General features: G+C 40.9%; 1 protein-coding gene across 1 annotated transcript; it reads left to right on the top strand.

Annotated features, from left to right (window-relative positions):
• The first annotated feature begins 3634 nt into the window (after window positions 1-3634).
• CYTL1 (cytokine-like 1) lies at window positions 3635-5076 on the top strand. The gene is made up of 4 exons (XM_010151013.1): window positions 3635-3778; window positions 3891-3935; window positions 4707-4835; window positions 4993-5076. Exons 1-4 carry the CDS (start codon window positions 3635-3637, stop codon window positions 5074-5076), a joined length of 402 nt encoding a protein of 133 aa, XP_010149315.1.
• The last annotated feature ends 11261 nt before the right edge of the window (window positions 5077-16337 follow it).

Here is a 16337-nt window from a genome sequence, read left to right as displayed (position 1 = left end):
CCCTGCTAATGCCAGCCTGAGCATCACCCCACAGACTTGGAAGAGCTGTAAACAGCAACTTCTCCATGGGGGCAATCCTTAGGCAAGTTTTGACTCTAACATATTTTCATCTTTGCCCCTTCCCCTACTGTAGCTCTAAGGACTATTTCCATGTCCATTTTGAATAATGCCTCTCAGATGCTATTAGCCTTTGTGAAGAACAGCTTGTGTATCCCTGTTAAAGACCTTCTCTGCCCAAGGCAGGGTATGCACCAGAATTAATAAGTGGCTTTGCATAAGTGAATGGATAAAAACAGTCACTGAAAAGAGAGTCTGGAGTTTCAAGTGCTTCGGTAACTGTGTATCTGGCTCAGAGTTGTGCCAGCTGCCTTAGACTGAATCAACTCCCAGTGCCTGGTGTCACTAACAAGTTCTGAAGTCACCAGTGAGCTTTTTAGAGAACAGGAAGTTATTTGCTCATAACTGGACCATAAATTGAATGTATTCAGAGCTCAAGGATAATCTTGCTGATGAGCTACAAGTAGAAAATAACTAAGAAAAGAGTATTTGTCTTTTTTGAACTGAGTTGCATATTCTGCATACTGAGAAGTGCAGAAGTGCTGATGAGCTAGTAGACATTGGAAAATAGCCATCTGGATCAGATTCAACTATGCATGTAATCTGGACCAGGGAGGAGATGATTTAGGTGAGGAAATTAAACTCTAGTCTTCCTTTTTTTTTTTTTATTCCAAAAGAAAGAAATCCTTTTTTCCTAGTATTTCTGAGGGTAGCTCATTTTTTTAACTATTTGAGTAGACATCCATCACAGGTGGCTTTCCTTGAGTTATTTTATATGGGATCAAAGAGAAACCACAAGGCAGGAATACTGCAGCTGAGCAAAACATTCAGGGCAAATTACTTCAGCAATGTTGCCCCTTCACAAAGCAGAGACTCATTTTTTTATTTGGTTAAATGCTTTGGTGAGGCCTGGATCTAGTCTTTGCTTTGATCTCTGAACCAAGAGGTACTTGGTCACTCAGCAAGTCATTGCATTTCCCTGTTCCACAGAAGAAACTTGATGGATGGACCATTTCCCTGCCTGTCAGATGCAAAGCATCTCTAGAAGTGTATGGGGCTGAGCAATTCTCACCTCTTAGGACAAGAGTCATAGTCATGCTGGCTGAAAGTGTGGGCAAAGGCATGAATGGTGGGTGGCAGTCCTTTCCCCCCTTCCCTACCTCACTACCTCAGTACATGCCCATCCAACCCAACACTCTGCACTTTCAGAAACAGAGATCTGTTACAGGTCTCTCACTTTTTGGTCAAAAATTATAAGCCCTCAGTGCTATTCGATTGTTGGGAATTTCCTGTCTGGGTGTCGTCATGGAGCTAAGGGCTGTGACTGCAAAGGTGGCATTCAACACTTAAACCAGACTTCCTCAGATGTGACCACTGTGTGAGGCTTCTGCAGCATGGGGCTTGCACTCCAACTTGCGGGACAGGGTATTGTGTTAGGCTATAGGAAGCTGCATGCTTGCCTCTCTTGCCCTGGACAACCAACGTACAGCTCTCTTCATAATGTAATTCCGAATCGGTGTTGACACTTTTAACATTTTCCCATCCTAAAGACAGAGATTTTTAAATAGCTTTCAGCTGCCTGAAGATGGCCAGGACACAGGACTTGGAGACTTGTTTGGCTGGTGTTTCATGGCAGACAAAGAGTGGCCATGAGGCCACCTTTGTCACAGGCACTTTCACATCTAACCATCTTATAGAACATGACCCATGGTATTTAACTGTAGTTTGAAATGGAGTCATCACTATAGGCTTAATATAGGTAAAATACTGAGAAAGAGAATATTGCTTGTGCTTAAAAAAAAAAAAAGGCAAATATTTCATTTTGAAGACATCCTGAGCAGCAGCTGGATTGCTGACTTCTTGGGGAGAGTTTATGCTGTTCAGAAGGCTGCTCTTTTGGCAGAGCAGCTACTTCTAACAGCTTGCCAAATGGGAATGTGATAGAAGGATAATATTTCACTCCTACCCTCAGCTACTCTTTACAGTAATGAGATGGTAATTAAGAGTCTGTTCGTTTACCGGCAAGGCTCACAGTAAGTAGCATCCTTTCCTTGGACGTGTTCTAGGTAGCTGTGTTTACATCTGTGATCCAGCTGCCTGGGGTCATCTCAGGAGCTTTCTTCTCTTCCTATGGCCTCTTCATTCACTTATCTAGTCAGCTCCCTTTCCTGAAAATAAGGCCCAGTAGACCATTCACCAAGGCAAGCCCTAAATTCCCCACCACCAGGACTCCCAACTTTTCTTTCCTCTCCGACTATCTGCCACTTCAACTTTCAGGAGCACTTGGTGTTACTAAGACAATCATTCTTCCTGAAAACAAATAAATGCGTAACAACACACTTGTATGTAGCTCTCTTTTTCTGTTCCCTCCAGGTGTTTTGGTGAATTTAAGTCAGAGTCCTCTGCAACATATATAATACTTCTTTCCGCCAAAACTAGTTTTCAAGACTCTGAGTTTCTTTCTAAAATGACTGGTAGGAAGGCCTTTTCTTTTACAGATGTCCACTCATTTCCCCTTCTCCCACCTTCCTGGTCTCCTGCAATGCCAGGAGATTGCACTACTTCTTCAGATACTTTACTATTTTGGTTTATACCTAGCAAGAATCTGAATTTGAAAGTAGGTGTGATGTTTGGTGGGGGTTTTTTTGTTTAATGTTTTTTGGAAGGGAGAGGAAATGTAAAAGAACCAGTTCCTCATTCAAGGGTACGTCCATTTTACAGGACAATTAACATGCAAGGATAACATATGTTCAGCCTCACAACTACATCCCAGCATCTGGATTTCTCAGCTCCATCTGGCATCTAATAAAAGAACAGAGTCTCATAAATTCAACTCAGAAAGCAAAATGTTTTTTATACATTTATGACAGCCATAGAGAGAGGTATTCTGTCTGAGACCACAAATGTATAAATATAAAGGAATTCTAAAGCAGCCATAACAAGCACTATTGTTTTGATTAAGAAATTGTGAGCATCTGCATAAATAGAAAAAAGAAAATCATAATGGACCTGGCAGGTTTCCTTTATGGCAGTGACCTTTCAGACCTGCTGAGGACGATTAGCAAGTCTGACCGATACTGCTAACATAAGAAAGACACCAGCCCTGGAAGGACACCTCTCTGTCTGCAGCCTACCTAGTCCCACAGCTGTGCATTATGTTGTCAAGAAAGAGGCGCACGTGCCAAAGCACATACAGGATGAGGACCTATGACACTGATACCCCTGTGCTGTTTCTCACACATATTTCTGTCATTTGAGATTCTCACTAGGTTGTTTTCTTTCTGGAACAAAAAGTGCCAGTAGTGTTTGTTTTTCTTACCCTCATTCCCTCCTTTCCCAGCTCCAGGCAGGAAAGCGCTAGCAGCTCTACCTCATAGGTTGGCAGGAAATTTAAAACAGCAGCAAGCTGCTGCTTGGACCACCCCCAGACTTTTTTTTTTTCCCCCCATTGATGCAAGAGACTATTTAATTGGGGGCTGACTTGTCAAACTTACTCGTTGATGCTTACCAGTAGCTGCCTAACCACTGGCTGTGATTTTTTTCCTCCCAGCCCTCTCCTTTGGACACAGTCCCCACAATGAATATGCTGCTAAGTCTAGTTGCTCTGCTCTCTGCTGCCCTGTTAGCCAACGCAGCCCCTCCAACTTGCTACTCGAGGCTGTTGTCTCTGAGCAAAGAAATCACGGAGTCTTTTAAGGAGTTACAGACCTCCAAAGCTGTGGTGAGTCTACCTAAAAACTGCTCCTGCAAAGAAGCTGTGGGTTGCTTGCTTTTGACACAAGTTTCTTTCAAAATTAAATTGCAATGGGGTCTTCCTTCCTTCCTTCCTGCAGGACTCATGTGTGGAGACGCTGCCCAGGCTGTACTTGGACATACATGTAAGTTTTCGTACTTCTTTCTTACCGCTGTGCAGTAAAAGCAGCTAATGAAAAGAGAGGATGACTTAAGATTGTACCGTAGAAGAGTGGTTTGAAACAAATTTTTTAAAGCTTAATTAACTAGAGAGATGAGTAACCAGAAAAAAAAAAATCTCATTTTGAACCTTATTAAAATCCCTATGGAGCTTCTGAGATTTTACTTCTTTAAAAATTCAAAAAGGAGGAAATCAATATTTTGAGGTGATTACAATTTGTACATTATTCATTTATTGTGACAGAGACTTTTCAGAATTTAAATGTGTGCAACAAAACTTTAAATGATAATTTAAAAGAAGAAATGCAGAATAAACTTTCTTCACTTAATAAATCTACTCCATTTTATATTATGAGTGGCTTCTGGCACTGCAGTTTTAATAAAGGGAGGTGCAGGAGTACATTGCTGGCTTTTCCTATTCTGTAGGTAACTCCACCTACTACAGGAGCAGATATGATTATATTGGCATTTCTATCTCCTAAAGCATGTGGGAAAGAAGCTGGCAGGCAGACCACAACTGCACATATACAGTTTTCAAGCACTTATTTAGACCAAATATCTTTGTTATGAAATACTGATGTTGAATTTTCCTAACTGAAGGTTACATAGATTACACACACATAGAGGTAGGAATTCAAGGTTCCCACAGAGGCAGTAAGAATCTTGTAAGTGGTGGACAAGAAACATATATCTGTGTTCCTGCGGGGTTACACATACCACTTTTGTGTGCTTTGCAGAACTACTGTGTCTTGGCAAAACTCCGTGATTTTGTGGCTTACCCCAGATGTGAGAGAGTGCTTGAAGTGAGTGAGCTGAAGGAAAAAGCCCGGAGCCTGTACACCATCATGATCTCCTACTGCAGAAGGGTAGGTCAAGATGCACCAACAGGGACATCTTCTCTGCTTTTAGCCCCCTCTGTCTACAGCTGACAAGCAAAACTGGATGAGGGCCTGAGCTTCTCAACACTATGCTGTCTTCTGCCTTCCTCCTTATAAATGTTAGCCTTCTCTTTTGTTTCTCCAGGACTTGGTGTTCCTCACTGATGACTGTGGCGCTCTGGAAAATCCTATCCTGCCTCCCATTGAGACCTCCATCACTGAAAGCTAAACAGTTGTCAACCCAGAAGTTGTACCTGAGAAATTTTCAAGGAGATGAAGAGTCAAAATATGTATACGCGGTCAACCACTGCGTTAACGACTGAGAGCTTTTTCAAGCACACTAACAATATTATCTCAGAACTACCCATTTTTCTCAGCCTTGGCAGGAAATGAGCTGCATGCCTTGCATACCTACTGAGCTGCTAGGGATACTACGGTTAGAGAGCATTTTTTCATTTGGCAAGGTATGGTATTTCAGCTTAGACAAATATGTTTTGTTTAAACATTAGATACTAGATATTTTTTTCTCTTTTGTGAATAACTAGATTCATATAAAGAAAATACATTACAGTCAATATTCCATCCTCACTTAGCATTTCTTCTTTTATTAGATGGACATGAAAGGCATTATATTGGCATTTCTTGAAATGTTTGATAGAAGTTTAACTCTGTACTAGCAGATGTCTCTCCACCTGTGTAACTCTCATACATATGTTGAAAGTTTTTGATGTCAGACTTGCAAGAATAGATGAAGTACCTTGTTTCTGTGGAAAATTAAATAAAAACAGCCTTCTAACCCAAGATGTTTGTGTTACATCATGTCTTTCAAGATCAACCTGAAAGATGTCATTCTTATAACTTTTCAGTCACTTACAAGTTGATTTTCACAACCATTTTTATTTCTGTTTCCATAGCAATGTGAATTTTGCTGTGTCTGCATGATTTTGCAATCTCTTAAGTTTCTACTGGGAGAATTTTTTCATAGTGCAAACAATTTATTTGATAAAATTAATGGATTTTTTTTTAATATTATTTCTGTGTTGTGAAAATATGAGTTCTGAGGCACTAGCTCAGAAAGCCTTTTAAATGTTTGGACAGATTGCTAAGACACAGCTCATATACTGAGCTACTGAGATTAATAAAATCTCCAGATAATAGTTCCAGACTCATGGGTCCCTTCAGTATCTGCAGGACCTAAGACCCTCACATCCAGCAGGTCTTTGGTGTCAAGAATAGAAAGGATCTTCTCCGTATTCTTGGATTTATCTGCTATTACACAGATTCACACTGATTCACAGAGTGCTAAGGGTTGGAAGGGACCCCTAGAGATCATCTAGTCCAACCTCCCTGCCAGAGCAGGATCCCCTAGAGTAGATCACACAGGAACAAGTCCAGGCGGCTTTTGAAAGTCTCCAGAGAAGGAGACTCCACCACCTCTCTGGGCAGCCTGTTCCAGTGCTCTGTCCCCCTCACAGGGAAGAAGTGTTTCCTCATGTTCACGTTGAACCTTCCCTTCCTTCCCCCACTGTGCAAGTTGTTCCTCTCTCTCCTGTTCAGTATTTGCTGGTCATTTGTTTGCAACACTGCCAACCCTGGTGACTTGGTCAGTGGTCTCACTGTGTTTTATGAAAAGCCCATCTTCTGTAATCATGGAATCATGTGACAATCACAGGTCCTTATTCATCTTGTCATCCCAGTAAATATCTGATGGCATAAACTAAAAGGATTGACAGCTGTTACAGAAATACATGAATCATAAAGGAAACAAATGTGCAGGTGAAAAAGAGGAGGTTTTTTCTTTATTTTGGAATTGACCTGTCCTGTAGAAACTACTGGTCAGATATTAGCTATAGAAGATTTGACTACTCATTGAACCACAGAGTAAGGGTGGGAAACTCTGAACCTAGGAGAGATACAGAGGGAAGAAACAAAGCAAGTGGTGTTTTTCTCCAGATTTTTTCAATTCTAAGTGTACATTCAAGGAATGTCAGACTTTGTACTTCTCTCCTGAAGTCCTCATGTGCTAGCCTCACTGGTCCTCTAGAAAAGCCATTCTGCCCACAGGCAGCTGGGAGGAGTTCCACTCAAGTGTCTCTACAAGCATCTGGTAGAGACAGTAGCAAGCTCAGCAATCTGATCTAGTACCAGGCTGAATTCAAACACGTTCAAAAACTCAGACAGTCCTACTATCTGAAAAAACATTGTTTTGCCTCTTAGGAACCTCCTCCTCTCCAAGCCAGCAACCTCTGTACAAGATCCTACACACTCTAGAGATACCAATAGCATTTTTACCTGTATATGCCCAAGGCAGCAGCAATACCCTGGAATAAAGGCACCTATTAACATGTTGGCAGGGAGCCAAATACCCACCCAGGCAGTGTGTAAGCACTGGCAGCTCCCTGGCTCGAGGAGAAATGCAGGTGAAATCCAACCATTTGCTGTCAGACTCTACATTCAAGATTCTCCTCCCTCTAACCAGGGGCTCAGTGAGTGCCTGGAGAAGAAAGTAGCAATGGGGTAACATCAAGGCCTATACACTTCCATACAAGTACCAAACCCACATCACAACCCCCTCATTCCATACCTGTATACAACGACAGCCACGGACATACCTTGCGAGAAAGTGTGGTATGGTCACCACAGGCCACGGTGTTTGCAGAGGTAACCCAGGAACCGGGCAGCACACATGATGGGAAGCTGGCAGCAGAAGCTGTTAATTCTGGGCTGTTTTTTCCACCTCCAGATGTCACAGGTTTTAAACACAGGCCTGCTGTAAAACGTGTTGTGACTTGGCAAGCAAACTGCAGAGCAAGACGTGTTTCCTTCCCTGCAGAAACCCATGCAACTCTGTCCCTAGAACGAGACCTTGGATAAAGTCTGTGCAGGTCACTGCGGCACTTCTGTCCCTGCTTCTTTCCTGTCGCACGGACACACACTTTCTGAAATGGAGTATTTGAAGAGGATTTTCTCATGGATCTTCTCAGAACTCTCTTTATCCTGCTTTATTGAAGTAAATAGGCCTTCTCTAGTCCGTTTTGATGGAACTCCTGATCCGAACTCCAGATTTCTCCCTTAACGTTCCCATTATTTCAGCTACATTCCAAACAGATTTTCTCCTGCTTTAGGGTGATTATATTTGCAAGAAAAATGTAGTCTAATTTCTTTAAGACAAAAAATATCTTGCAAGAAGTCTTTGGAATTGGAAACTGAATAGAAATCACTACTTTACTTGCATTGCTTTAGTTATTAACTTTAGTCTTTTCCTGGCTGACAAGGACAAACTCTGCCTGCAATACACTCTTACCATGGTTACTTACCAACAGCTCAGTTCTGTACTGTTACATCCTGCTCCTGCAGAAGCTGAGAAAAGCAACTGGGTGCTTTTAGGGCTGTACATACTTGAATAGACTTTAAAAGCTTATCCTCCATTTGCAGATGCTGTATATTTTATTCCCAGAATCAGATTTGTCTGGTTGTCGGTGTGCTTTTACACCAAGTATATTCCCTGTGGTTTATGATGTCACTCTCTTCACAACTCATATGTCCTTTTTAATGGAAGGTGTGCTGAAAGCAAAGCTATGTCCTTTCAGTTCACAGTAACCTGCTGTCACTCACAGTGTCTTAATGAGATTTGTGATTAGATGAACTCTTTTTATGAACAGCATCTTATTCCAGGTTGTCATGGTCCGGGGGGGAAAAAACACTGATAAAGAGATCTAATCCACTTGTAATTTGCCAAGAAATCATCCACTTCTCCCTTTCAGTAAGACAGTAAGTTTACCAACTTTTCAATTTACTATTATACCAGATACATAAGGAGCAGTGGAGTCATTCATGTAGCTGAGCATTTATTCCTGCAACACAGCAACCCATGTTGTTAGGGCCCCAGCCAACAGGGAGACTGTGAAGGGATTAAGAAGGACATATTTGTTGTAATTTGTCAACTGGCATCTTGCCTAGTTATTGCAGAATATTACTAAAAACACATCATTAAGAAACTGCACTCAGTTTGTACGATCATTAGAGAAGAATTGTAGAAAAACAAAGTATCTGTTCTGTTTTCTTGCCTGTTGAAGGAGGTCTGTTGGAAGTAGCAGTCAATCCTAGGACTAAGTTTTCTTTTGCAGGCTTCCTTCTATCTGCAAGAAGCCTCACTAAAGAGCAGTCTTAGGCTGCTAGACTCTCCCTCATATTATCATATGGAATCTCAAGGCAGTCAAAATGGTAGGTCTTGGGGACTGTCTCTGAAAAATCATTCAGAGACATTAATTTCCAAATTTGCCAAAAAGTTATATTATGGATTTTACTAGAACCATCTTCTTTACCATCCCTTTCATTCCAGTCTCAGTCATATGGGTTTTCCTTAATTGAGCACTCTGGTCACTTAACTCCTAATACACTGTTTTTTGGTGAAACCAGGGTATGGATGAGGACTCACAAACGTCTTATCCCCAGCCACTGTCCCAAGTCAGCAAAGATGGCAGCCTTTGAACCGATAATTACATCATTCAAGGTGATGAGTTTCCACTGGATGACCTGGTTAGCAGGATACAAATTAAATATGGTTTTATATAATATTTTTTTCCTTTTTAAAGAAAAGTAAAAAAAATAATGCAGCACTGGGAAGGAATCTGATCTTTTAGGTTGTACACTTTGGAGTGGAGTGTTAGTTTGTCCAAACACCAGATCTTTGGGAGTGCCCATTTGTCCATTGCACTTTTCCCTATGTATTTGCCATCTATGGGATGCTGACGGAGATTTTCCAAGAATTTACTACAATGTTAAGGTCTTGTAAATAATGTTACCTTACAAACATTTAACTGCTGTACTTTAAGAAGTACTCCTTTCCATATTAAAATCTTCTCATTTCTGGAGTGTATAGAAATGCAAGTGAAAATTGCAATGAACAAGCTTCACCAGTTTTGAAGCCAAACAGACATGGGGCAGCAGGGGTGGAAAGGAACCTCTCCGAAGAACCAAAGATGTTTTGCAATAGATTTAAATATATTGACATTACTTCATTAATATTCAAACCTTACACAACAGAAAAAGCCAAAGTCATGGAACATGACAGAAGCTCAAGACATCCTAATGCGTCCCTTGAGCCCAAGACTAGCCTGGCAATCCCAGGTCATTCCTGATAGAAAAAGTTGATCTAGAAAGCCCACAGCAGTTCAAATCAGTCCATTCCAGACCCCTTTCTTGTTACAAAGTTCTACCTGGTACTCAGTTTGCCCTTTCAAAATTTAAGCCCATTGCTTCCTGCTTTATTCGTCACAGAAATGGGAACTGGATTGTTCCTTTTTGTCTTGCAGCAGTTGTTAGTACTTTTGAAAACTTCTTTCTCTCTTACTACTCTACAAATCCAATGCTTTCAATCTTTCTTCATTGATCAGAGGTCTAGAAAACATGACCTTTCTTGTTGCCTTTCTTCTAGCCCTATCCACTTGGTTCCTATCCTTTTTGAAGTACAGTGCTCATCATTAAACATAGACATCCAGCTGAGGCTTTATCAATGTCAAATAGTGTAGAAAGATTTATCAGTAATGTTCTGACAACAGTAGATTATAAATAAAAAATCATCTCCAAGAATCTGAAGACATTGTTACACTTCAAGTTTCATTTTAAGATGAATGTAGAAAGTTATAATACAAGTTGGTCTCACTATAATGAAGAAAATGTTTTGGGGAAAAAAACCAACAGATACTGAAATACAATGGCTGCTCCATTTGCTGTGCAGGTAAATATAAAGTCTACTGGAGACAGTGTGAGTTTTTGAACAGACTATGCAATGAGAAATCACATCAGATTTTTTTATATTCATAAGGACTCGATAATCTCAACATCTCCTTTCCAGGACACTGTCTCAACTCCCAGGATGTCAAATCCTGACAGAACTGAGCCATGGCCCAACTGTGGATGCGAGATTAGTTTTAGACTCCTACATTAAATGTCTTTGTGCCTTTCTCTGGCACTCCCTGACATGAAACTGTTCATGTCCTAACTACTAAACACTTGCCTTCCTACCCAGGTTGGCTGCAGCCAATCTGCCTTTTGGCAATGGTCTCTGGTCCATCCTACATCTCAGACCACATCCAAAATTTGTCTGGGAGAGTGGCATCTGCCCCAGGTCAACACTGTGCACAGAACTGTTACAACAATTTCCAAGTATAGCCAGGCATGTTTCAGTACCTGGAAATGTTCCTAACACTGAGCAAATAAATAAAAGACTGATTCTGGAGTGCAGAGGTTCAGTTGTTCTCCTGGGAGAAGAGCTGTGCTTTCCAGATTGTTATCACATTTCATATTATTATTGAATTAAAACACAAACCCTGATGTAGTCCGGGGAACAGACCCCATACCTGCCCAATTCCATATGACTTTCCCATAAGAGAAGTAGCAGGTAAATGAGTCAGAAAGATTTTATTTCTATTGAGAGAGAAAGGGAAGCAGGAAGGTAATTTTTAGTAAACCAAGGTCAGACAGAAACACTTCTGATGACCTAGGAAGGAAAAAAAATGTTATTTGGAGATCACAACTTTGTTTCTTTTCCACTGTTTAATACAGAGGAAGCTTTTTCTGCAGTTGCAGAATTTAAATTATTTTTCTCCACTGTGAGTTCTCCAAGGTCCAATAAGTGCTTGGCTGTTGTTGCTTTCTTATGACAGCTAGACAGCCAGAAGATGTGATCTTGGGAAACAGGCTGTTTATCAGAAATATTTCCTTGATCAAGACACACAGGCCAGGTCAAGGAAGCAAAGAAATACACCCAGGCTGTTCTACAGCCTCCCTCTTCTAGTGAACAGGAACTGCCTCTGAGTTTATAACCCCAGTCACTAGCCATACCTCTGGGAATTATTTGCATTTTATGCCCCCAAGCAGTTCTGTTTATTTGCAAACTGTATGCTGCAAACTGTTTGCTGCAAGCTGTATTGCTTCCTTTAGTTTCCTCCTCTGAAATTTTAATAACAAGCCTTTTTTTTTTAAATTATTTTTTAAGAAGACCTACAGAGTCAGTTCTAGACTAAAGTGCATCATGACTATCTTTTGTTCGGCCTTTACACAACACCAGGTTGTACAGCCTGGGCCTGGCCTGCGACTAACCAGTGCAGTTTGGAGTTGGGCTAAGTCACAGGCACTTCGGGGGTACAGCAGATTGTTGCATCTCTACAGCAGCTTTCTTGACTCAGAACTTTAGTTCCCTTTAAACACTACTGTCTCATTTTTATTAAGGATCTGAATATGTAATGTTGGAGAAGTCCTAGGAGGCCAGAGTCTGAGCTTTGACAAGCCTTGTATGGTACACTAAGAGAAAGTCTATAGCCAAATTATTTGCAGCCTGGGGTACACACGCCATCCTGAAATCCTCTACATCAAAGGTTAAAAATGTCATGAAAAAGGAAGAAAAACACAGCATGGTGGTCTGCAGGAGGGACAAGGCTGGGTGAACTTCTGCTGTGGCCACCAAGAGCAGGCAGAAGTTCAGAGCTACATCTTCCCCCACTTCCACCCCACAACACACTGCTTAGCAGTTGGGATAAAAAATGGGCTTATCCACTTGCCTAAGGTAAACCTGACATATGCCTTGTCTTTTTGACATGATCTTCAGAGTCAAAAGTTTTTAGCTGATCCTACAGGTCCCTCAGTCACTTTGGATGAACAGAGGGAAGAGAAGAGAGATGGGAAGGAAGAAGAGCCAGGCAAGAGCATCCTGTACCTTTGTTCAAAGGAAGATAGTTCAGTTTCTGCAAAATTATTTTCCTCAGTCAACTGCAAATGCATCAGCCTTGCTCCAGTCTCCTGTAATGACATTTTATAACTTACATCCTCACAGTCTCATTCAGAAGAGAAATTATGCAAATGAAATAATTTCTAATCATCACTGTCTTCAAAGGAGGACAACAAAGAGTTGCTCTCAAGAAAATCTATTGATAAGGGTAATCATGCTATTAGGCTTTCTCAGTCATCTCATCATACATACAGTAATTACTTTCAACTTAGAATCTTTCATCAGCATGGCATAAAAATTTGGATAAAGATGTAGACAGGTAAAGAAAAGATCATGAAGTGCTTTATGTACATTAATTACACCTCATAATACCTCTGTCAACTCAGAAAGAGATTATTAAATTTAGACATTGATGTCTCTAAATCAGACTGATTATTTAGTTACTTAAATGCAGTTTTGAGGATCTACATATGAACAAGTTGGCATGAACGGCTTGCCTGGGATCAGACAGCAAATTGATAACAGTATCAAAAATAAAACATACACCTTTTGAGCCTCCTTCTCCATCACTCTGAACACTGTCTTTAGACACATATCCTCACATACTCTAGGAGTGGCTCTTGTATTTACTAACAACCAGCATTTTACACAGCAATCAAATGGATTGCTATTTCATTGTGCTTGGCAAGCTTTTGACCAAAGCTAGATTTGTGGTCCAAACTTAAAATGGATTCTTATTGCATATGCCAGAACTGGTTGAAGAAATATTTCCTCCTTGTTAAAGCTCTTGTCAAGCCAATAAAAGGCCAGTCTATTCTCTGTAATACGTATCTCTCAGTGGCTTATACAGGACACATGATACTGAAAAGCAAACACCGGATGGTCACAGCAAAATATACCTCAAAAATTGCTCTTTGGAAAGAACATCACGCAAAATTCAGCAGCAAACAATAACTTCAGAACATTCCTGGATTACTAACAATGCTGGAATCCTGCAGAACATTATCAGACTGCTTAATCCAGATTGCTAAAACCACAGTGATTTGTTACTAATGTCTTCAAAAGCCCATCCTGCAGCCACCACCACTGAGACCATATAACGCAAGTCCCTCCTTACACTTTGCAAGTCTACAGTCAAACGTCAAGCTGTACAACAAGGGCCCACCTCTTTTCTCTCTATTAACTAGGCAGTCAAATCAAATTTCATTGAACCGCTAGTGAGAGTCAAAAGGCCTGTCAGGATCAGAGCCCTCAATTCCAATTTAAAAAAGAGGGAAAATAACCAACATTTTCAGTAAGTGTTAACTGTAGTGTTCCAAACAGCAGTATTTTAAGTGAGATTCCTCCTGACTGTCAGAATATGTTACCATGTTCAGGGTACAGATCAGATCAAATAATTGGTGGTAGTAAATGGAAGCTGTAACAGGCAGTAATATTTCCTTTTACGTAGCCATATAGAATAGCCAATACCAGGACTTTACACAAATATACAGCACAGTTAATGGTATGTTCTGCCATAGTGCAATAGCTGTAGGACTGAATCCATTGTAGGATGGATGCATTGGAGAACTCTCATATAAGAAACATATGAAAGGAAAAAGAAATAAAAACTCCACTCAAAGTGTCAGCTATACTGAAAGATTACCCAAAGCCTAGGTCCAGGCTGGGTACCTCGTCATGTGCTGTAAAATACCTTTATGCCATGTAGTTTACACTGCTTATTCTCAATGGGCATTCCTAGTGCTTTGGTTCTGCTACCCTCTGTTGTAAAGCCTATCTGATGTGAGCAGGGACAATATTTCTCTTCCAACTTTCTTCTCTTGCTGGTGTGGAGATAAGAAAAAAACTTTTGGGTGTCTTCTCTTCCCCAAATCAGAGGTACAGTTTTACCCTTTTCTGCACTGTGTCAGAGTGCAGAAATCTCCTTAAATCATCCACTACGTTCATTTGGGCCAAACTGCAACAACGTTTTCTCATAGACAGTGCTCAGTTTCAGGATACACCCAATTTTGGACATGCTGCTGTCCAGGAGCATTTCTGCGCTGCAGTCAGTTCCTTGACACCAGTGATCACATAGATCTGGCTACAGATCTACTGTGCCCCCACAGAGAACCTGAACAGCACAATGTTGTGGTGGGGACCATGCCATCTCACATCCACATCTATGCCATCTCACATATACTCAGAAGGAAACCCACAGCAGTAAATACCTCCACAAATATCCTGCACTTCCCCACCAACACACACTCTTGCATGAGTTGGCACCATGCTAAAACTTGGACAAGGTCTGCATGGGTCATAGATTAAAAAAAAAAAAACAAAACAGAAACTTAGGTAGCCTTTTTTAATTGATATTTGAAGCAAATTGATTTGTTAAGCTATAACTAACCCTTGTTCACTGCTTCAGCCTGGAAAACAGACACCGTGTCTTAGCATGAGAGTCATTGATCTTGACCAAAAACACCCAGCAGACCAAAAACCCCCAGCAGAAACACAGCTATCAACTTTTGAAACTAGCTGAGTACAACACTAGTTTTAACAGCCCTTTTACAGTGAAAACAGTGAAGTTGGCAACAATAACTCACACCTTTTGTCTTAGTTTTTTTGTAAACTTAGGCTCCCCCTTAGGAGAATGTGGTTGTTGATTCAAAAAGGCTTCACAATCAAGCTTTTGGCATTTCACCATTTTGTTTTTCATTTGACCACAAATTTATGACTTCTACTCACCAAGTCAGAAAGCTGCTGTGTGGACTATTTTTCTCTTCTCCATTCCACTTAGCTTCATTGATTTTGAAATCTACCTCTCTACAGCTGACTCAGGGTTTATTATTAACAATAGCCACATATATTTTGATGCTACTTGATGCTGAAGATAGTTTTGGATAAATTGGAGGAAGATTGCTGTAATACAAGAAGACAAGAAGATCAGCTTTTTCTCTGTAACTATGGAGTATGAAAAGTTTATTGTCAGGTTTAATTTATCTTTGCTGGAAGACACATGAACTCTAAGAGATAAATTTGTCCAAACGTGCAGAAAAGAGTGAACCTCATAAAAACTGTGTTCATTTTTCCTTTCAGTCAATTCCCATAAATCAAACCCCCAAACCACAATTTATAAATATCCTATTATATTATGGAAGTAGCAGATAGTAAATCTATTGCCCCTGAAATTACATTCCCTGTGCTCCATGCTTTTCAAAGAGGATGTCTTTACCGATGCAAGAGCACCGAAAGGCCTGCGTAGGTAATCAAGGAGCTCCTGACAAAGCTGGAATATAAAGAGAAAGCTCACATGGAGGTGTAATTGGGACCACAAGACCCAGGAGGAATATAGAAACACTGTTTGAGCATGCTGGGACAGGGCTAGGCAAGCCAAAGCCTGACTGGATTTGAATCTGGCAAGGGGCTCTAAGGGCTTCTACAGGTACATGGACCTACATTCCACAGCAGCATGGACCTGCTGCTGAAAGGGGAGGGCAGGCTGGTGGCAAAGGACATAGAAAAGGTATTCACTGCCTTTTTCACCTCCATTTTTGTTGATGAGATTAGCCATCAGGAAAAACAGCCCACAGAGACCAGTAGGAAAGACTGGAGCAAAGAAAACTTACCCTGGGTGGGCAAGGATCATGCAAGGGACATTTAAACGCTTGCATGAGGCCTGACAGGTTTCACTCACAAGTGCTGAGGGTTAATGTCATTGCAAGGCCACTCCAAATTATCTTTGAAATGTCATGGTGATTGTGAGAAGTTCCCAGGTTCTG

This window comes from Eurypyga helias, unplaced genomic scaffold (genome assembly GCF_000690775.1).
Source record: "Eurypyga helias isolate BGI_N326 unplaced genomic scaffold, ASM69077v1 scaffold14964, whole genome shotgun sequence".
Lineage (NCBI taxonomy): Eukaryota > Metazoa > Chordata > Aves > Eurypygiformes > Eurypygidae > Eurypyga > Eurypyga helias.
Note: the sequence above shows the minus strand (reverse complement) of the source record. Positions and strands in the feature narration are given on the sequence as shown.

Coding starts and splice junctions, on each gene's coding strand:
- CYTL1 (XM_010151013.1), top strand. CDS start 3,635: ATGAATATGCTGCTAAGTCTAGTTGCTCTGCTCTCTGCTGCCCTGTTA. Junction 3,779..3,890: donor TACAGACCTCCAAAGCTGTG/GTGAGTCTACCT, acceptor TCCTTCCTGCAG/GACTCATGTGTGGAGACGCT. Junction 4,836..4,992: donor TGATCTCCTACTGCAGAAGG/GTAGGTCAAGAT, acceptor TTGTTTCTCCAG/GACTTGGTGTTCCTCACTGA.